The sequence below is a fragment of the Melanotaenia boesemani genome, chromosome 3 (genome assembly GCF_017639745.1).
Source record: "Melanotaenia boesemani isolate fMelBoe1 chromosome 3, fMelBoe1.pri, whole genome shotgun sequence".
NCBI lineage: Eukaryota > Metazoa > Chordata > Actinopteri > Atheriniformes > Melanotaeniidae > Melanotaenia > Melanotaenia boesemani.
The window spans coordinates 8,166,291-8,173,346 of NC_055684.1; the positions used below are offsets into that span (position 1 = coordinate 8,166,291).

General features: G+C 43.6%; 1 protein-coding gene across 1 annotated transcript; it reads left to right on the forward strand.

Annotated features, from left to right (window-relative positions):
- Positions 1-3,819, forward strand: LOC121636457 (pyruvate dehydrogenase [acetyl-transferring]-phosphatase 1, mitochondrial-like). Its single transcript, XM_041979979.1, has 6 exons — positions 1-90; positions 701-946; positions 1,018-1,434; positions 1,729-1,829; positions 1,991-2,559; positions 3,433-3,819. The coding sequence occupies exons 2-6, from the start codon at positions 752-754 to the stop codon at positions 3,699-3,701; spliced, it is 1,551 nt and encodes a 516-aa protein (XP_041835913.1). The 5' UTR covers positions 1-90; positions 701-751; the 3' UTR covers positions 3,702-3,819.
- Positions 3,820-7,056: the final 3,237 nt, after the last annotated feature.

Consider the following 7,056-nt stretch of genomic DNA (forward strand, 5'->3'; position numbering starts at 1 on the left):
AGAGCACAGAACCAGGACGAGTTCAGGAAGGAAGACAAGGTGGCAGAGTGGAAGGTCAGGGACTCAGAGGAAGCTAGGTGAAAACCAAAGGTGAGTACTGAAAGGCAGCTGACAAACCACTACTGGATCTGCTCTGCTGGGTCCATTCAAATATAACATGAGTCCAGCTGTGCAGGAGGCTCTGATAATTTCATGTGACCCAAGTCATGTGTCCATCTTTTCTTCCACACAAATTGTCATTTATAAAGTCCACATGCTTACTTTCAGAGCAGGTATAGATAATCTGATAAATGTCAGACAGGAACCCAATAGAAGTACAATAAAAGTTCAAAAGAAGTCAGATGAAAATCCAATAGAATTCCATTAGAATTCTGATAGAATTTTGACAAAAGTTCAATAGATGCCAGCTAGAGATCTTACATGGGTACAATAAAAGTTTGACAGAACTCAGATAAGACTTCAGGTCACTGATTGGCCAAATGTTCCAGGTCATAAATGGTCAGATGTTGCAAGTTGCTGATTGGTCAGATGTTTCTTGTAATGATTGGACCAGATGGTTCAGGCCATGATTGGTTAGATGTTTCAGGTTGCTGATGAGGGGTTAGTGCATGACAATCAGAAACATGTAAGTCTAGAACCAGAAGGATAACGAAGATACTTGCTATTCTCTATGTTGATGTTTTTGCTGGTTCTGTTCCAGCTCAGAGATTTGTTCCTCTGATTCTGCTGCTGCTGGTTCAGCTGAGCAGACATGTTGGGAAGAACAGGAAACTTTATTGGACTCTACAGGTTAGAGCTTCAGCAGTGTCGCCAGCTGTCCTCCCCTCTCCCTCCCCCTCTACCAGTGCTCCCCAGACTCCATTTCCCACCAAAGAATGAGAAAAGTTACCAGGTGGGGCATGAAATGGGACAGATGAGTCCTGCTCAGGTCAACCACATCTTAAAGGTGAGAATGAAGCAACATTTGAACATTCAGATTCAGCTACACATGACATCATGTTGACCATTTGTTGCCAGGCCAACGAGTGCAGCCACACATTCCCTCGAGGCCCAGCCTCTCATGGAGTTCTAGGTTTCCATAGCAACATGCTGCCATCCAACAACCCTTGCGAGGACCGTCGAAGCAGTGCCACCTGCCTGCTGGGCCGTGGTGGCATTCTGTTAGGTGTGTTTGATGGTCACGCAGGTCCCTCGTGTGCACACGCCATCAGCCAAAGGCTCTTCTACTATGTCACTGTGGCGATGCTGCCACTGAAGATGCTGCAGGAGCTAGAGTGTGCCGTGGACGAGGAACGGGCCGTGCCGCCATTGCTGGAGTGGCACAAACACCCCCAAGACCACAGCTACCCCGACGGATCCACAATCTCATTCCAAAGCCTCAGAAACTACTGGCAGGAGAGGCTGGGAGATGAGGAAGAGGATGAGAAAGAGGAGGTAAGTCATAGAACCAAATCCAAAAGGAGTGGTCCACCAAGACCTGAACCAAACATCCATAAAATATGTTTATTACTGGATGTGATCAGACTGAATTTGGACACAGATCCTAGTTCTGGTCTCAGTTGCTGTAATCCAGCTGGACCTCAAGAGCAGAATCTGCAGAACCAGGCTCTGAGTGGTTTGGCTGATACACCAGTATCCAGGTGCAGCAGGACTCTGGTACCTGAAAATGGGTCAGAAGTCAGCCAGCCTCTCTGTTATAGATTCCTGTGTCTTTCATTGATACTGCAGGATGACAGCAGAGTGACATCAGCGCTGGTCAACGCTTTCCTTCGTCTTGACTACGACCTGTCTGTGGAGGCCCAGGTCCACCTGTCCCTGTCCTCACCCAGGTCCGCCCTCACTCTGTGGTCTCAGTCTTGGCTTTGTTCATGTTCTGTCTCACAGACCTGAAACCTGCACTTATCTGACCTTGCAGGAACCTGAGGTTCAGGTTCTAGTTTGGGGACAGGTGTTGACCAACATCAGCTCAGTCTTCTTTCTCTGTCCACAGACGGGTGTCTCTTCCTGGGGAGGGTTTGCCTCTGTTCTCGCCCCTCCGGGTGGCGCTGTCCGGCTCCACTGCCTGTGTTGTCCATGTCTCAAATGGTGTCCTTCACATGGCCAACCTGGGTGATAGTCGGGCTGTTCTGGGTGTCCAGGAACCAGATGGGCACTGGTCGGCAGTTAGCCTCACTAATGATCACAATGCACAGAACCCAGACGAGTTGAAAAGGATTCTGGGAGAGCACCCACGCTCTGAGTGCAGAACGATGGTTCGGCATGACCGTCTGCTGGGTCTGCTGCTGCCTTTCAGGGCATTTGGTGATGTCCGCTTCAAGTGGAAGGCGGAGATGCTGAGTCGAATGTACGAAACCCGACCTGACATCTTGTCAGCTGTTACTGAGGCGGTCCGTACACTGCCGCCACACTACCTGACCCCGCCCTACCTGAGTGCCCACCCGGAGGTCACGCAACACCTGATTAGACCTGCAGACAAGTTCCTGGTCCTGGCAACCGATGGACTCTGGGAGCTGATGCACCGACAGACGGTGGTCCAGCTGGTCGGAGAGCTGCTGACAGGTAAGTCAGAACCAGCACATCCAGATGGGTTATGGTTCCGAAACACAAATAAACGCGATTTGATTCTAAATGATATGCAACAATATGATAGGAAGTAATACGCTACGAAGCAATACGGTACAAGTAATGCAATGTGATATGATACCAGTGTTTCCCCTACCATTACATTAGGGGGCACCTCACCCTCCCAAGAGCAAGTATCCTCTTCTCTCTATAGTGTGCACAGTGACAAACTTGATCTTTTAAAAGGCCATTTAAAAGATTTAAAATCATTTTATTCTTATTTTACTTACTCATTGATATATATTATTTCAAATTTTATAAGCATTTCTTTCAAGTATTTATGTTCACGACTTTTATTTATATTTCATATTATCCGTCCAATAAAGAAATTAATGTAATACTGAACAATCGTGATTTTCCTTTAAGGGGGGAAATGTATCGGTATTGGTTAAATCAGTGGTTCCCAACCTATTTTCCTCGGGGACCCCCTTCATGCATATACTAAAAAGCCACAGACCCGTGCTGAAACCATACTTGGTGTTATGCTTTCAAAAGTGAGATTCTCACCATAAATAATGTATTCTGGCTGAGTCCTGTCCTTTGATGAAGCCAAAGTTAAATTAAGTTAAATAAATTACTATATAGCCTTACTTTCTTTTCTTAAAAAAGAGACAATGTGTGGACATTAACCACAATGGCTCTTAATGTTCAAAGCCTCAGGGACCCCCTGTGCTCTTTGGGGGAACCCCTTGGGGGGTCCAGACCCCAGGTTGGGAACCACTGGGTTAAAAAATACTTAAAACTAATGGTAATGTATTGACAGGAAAAAGTTTGGTAGCACCCATCCCTAGTTCTGGGTTTGTCCCGCAGGTCTTCAGCAACAGAGACCAATCATCCCCAGTGTGGACATGACGCTAGGCGGCCTGCAGCGCATCCTGTTAGAGAGAAGGGGCCGAGTCCTGTCGGTGCTGGAGGACCAGAACGCTGCCACTCACCTACTGCGCCATGCGCTGGGCGATGACGGCTACGGAGCTGTGGACCAGAACCGCCTGACCAAGATGCTGAGTCTACCAGCTGAGCTGGCCCGCAGGTATCGCGATGACATCACCATCACTGTCATCCACTTAAACGAGCTCTGACCAATCAGCTCCTCTGTCTGGTTCATTCTGATGGATACCTGCAGGTCCACTCCGTTCACTTGGTGGTTCTCTCACCTGGAGCCAGTTAGTGGTTTCTAAAGCCATCAAACACAAAACCGAACTCCAGAAACCCGAGCAAGAATTTTTACCATAAAAATAAAGAATATATATATATTTTTTATGTATATAGTGGAGCTGTCAAACGATTAAAAATTTTAATCAGATTAATCACATCTTGCATATTAATTAATCATAATTAATCACTATTCGGGACTGCCTGACATATGTTCATTTTTGCTGCAAACCAATGCATTAAAGTGACCTTCCCTTGGGTAAACATCAGATGTTTACATTGGGGGAGTGGTAGCCTAGTGGTTACAGAGGTGCAAGGACAAGGCCCTTAACCCCCAACTGCTCCCCGGGTGCTGGAATCTGGCAGCCCACTGCTCCGAGCACCTAGGATGGGTTATTGCAGAGAAGAATTTAAGGTCTCATTTGTGCCCCCTTTTCCTGGCTAGTGCTCCTGCCTGGCCCCCCTTCAAAACTTTTCTAGACCCGCCCCTGCACAGCTGAGTATAAATCCTTTCTACCACCTGTCAGCTGCTTTGTAGAGAAGGTCCTGCCAAAACAAATATGTGGTGGTACGAACCATAAACTGCTAGTTTCCTTCTTCGCACCTTAATGATAAATACTACAAGAGAGACGGCACTAACGACCGAAAAGCCAATCAGCTGATTACCCTCAGCCATCATCATGCACGAAACAACAGGAGACGGAGAGGAGGAGCAGACACAGACCAGAGAAAAAGTTCAGGTATGGAACCTGAAGGTGTTACCTTAAAGATCAGCCTCTTCTGGACAAGAGACCCCTGTTCAGTTTTCTCAAACTAAACACATTTTAAACCCTGAGCAATTATATGGGAATGTAACAAAAACATGACTTCACTATTTTAGAGCTTCTGTTAATTTCTTCACTTCAAGCAAACCATGCAGCCAAGGTGTCAAAAAGATGTCAATCTCATCACTGTGGGACAAAGACTCTGAGAACTAGCAGTCAAAACCATAAATGATGTCTTACTTTAGCTGTTTTCTGGTCAAAAGTTTTATTCCAGCTCTAAAAAGCTCTGCTAATGTGTTCCCCTTTGACTCTATCTTTGTTTGAAATTAATCATGAAGGTCCTGCTAGTTTCTATGGACACAAAGAGGGTTTTATAGTGAAATTGTCACTCCCTATCATATCTTTGGCTTCACTTGTTTCTGCATCCTCTTGGTGTTTCTAAGGTGAATTTGGGGTTCTTCTAACTCTGACCATTGATGGAGGTGTCCATCATCAACACCAGCCGATGGCTTCCTGAGATATTTACCTCTATTAAACATCAGTAGAACTGCAAAGGTTAACTTTTTTATTTTCTACTGTACTGTTCTTTGTCTTTCTCATTCCTAGATGAATTGGGCTGCTATCCTCGGGTAATGTGGTAGGAGCAGATAACATTTACATTTTCTATTGTGTTCCAGGTAAATTTACTGTGACACAGTAACCCACATCTTGATTCTGACATTTGTGTCGTATTCTCATGTCTCATCTTTCTTTTGAGACCAAGATTATACGTACAGCCCTTGTAGTTGTGAAGATATACTTGTGACATGTGACTGATGAGAATATTTGAAAGAATTAAACATAGAATGCATCTGAATATTATCGGATTAACATTAGAAACATTTACAGAACTCACCTGCTTCAAGCTGCAACAATAGAAAAAAAAAACAATAATAAAAAGAAGAAAATAAAATAATAAAGTTATGAAAATAACAATAAAAACCATAGAAGATTATCTTGTAAAACCAGCAGCTGGTTCTATCAGAGATGGACAAAAAACCTGAAGGTTGTCTCCTATTTGGGAACTACCACCAGCATCTGTGAGACCTCAGATGATCAGCTAACTTTGTTCTTCAGTGAAGATGTGAGTGAAAGACCCTCTATTTTCTCAGGGCACCTGTCCAGGTGAGCCATAGGTTTACCTTTTACTTTTCACATGTGAGTGTGGAGACAGACAGCCTGGAACAGCTGTAGTCCAGAAGGCTGTCCGCCAGTTAGTTCAGTCCCAGCTTCCCCTGAATTCTTGAACCAGACACTGAACACCACGTTGCCGCTGACGTGTTCACTGGTGTATGAGTAGAAGTAGTTTGAGTGATTGGAAAGTTCTGCGTTAGAACGGTTGTTTTTGTTTTTTAAGGGTCTAGATTTTAGGAAATAATGAACTGATTATTAAACTAAAGTGGTCATCTGATGTCGAAAGTAAATTTACTGAGAATGAAGTTATTATTAAGTTGTTTACCCGCTTTGGCCCCTCCCTTACCAGTCAGGAAAAACTCCCATTAGGAATGACTCAATCCATGTTCCACCCAGTTTGATGTTCTTTACGCTTTATGTATCAATAAAATTAAATTACTACGTCCACAAATGACCATTTAGTAATGTAATTTAACCCTTAAAACACCAAGCCATTTTTAAAATTGTTGGTCCCCCAATCTTTTTTTTTTAATGTAGAAAAGCTTGGAGAACCTCAACCCTTATAATCCAAGTTAACATCCAGACATTATTTTTTCAGGACAGCTTCAGTTGTCAGAATATGAGGCTAAAATGATGTAAATGTATTGCTGTTCAAAAGTTTGACAGGAACGGCTACATTAAAATTAACAACACAGTAGTAACAGTGTTTTTTTTTTTGCTATGAAAATGTGTTAAATAATGATGTTATTATAAATCATCCATTGAGGATTTACCATATAATCTCTGAATAAACACTACATTTTGTGGGTGGATTGTAAACCTCTTTGTACAGAATATAAATCCTTAGAAAACTTCCATAGATCACCTAAAGAGTGAACTATGCGTCACAATTTACCCCAGTTACACAGTATCGTTCCTGAGAAAGTGATGGTCATATAACTGATAGCTCTCTGGGTGCCTGCATCTACTGGAGTTAACTGTGACCATCATCATCATCAATGACTGAAGTGATCAGTTTAGTCACAGTGACAGTTAATTCAGTTCTACTGACTGCTGCTCATATTGATCTGTTAATGTTTGGTCTGTATATCACTGCACTTGATGCGATATTATTAGCTGATCAATATGTGTGATTGTGGTTAATCATCTGAAAGATAAAGTTTTCACAAAAATGAGACAACTGATGAGGAAGATGTGATAGACAGATGTTGGCTTGTTCAATGTATTTATGACTCATCATAACCTGGATAATTCCAGAAAGTTCAGTCGAATAGTACCTGCACCCATCGACAGAACCGGTCCAGACACCAGGACCAGGTCCATCAGGAAGAGGACTCAGCCAACA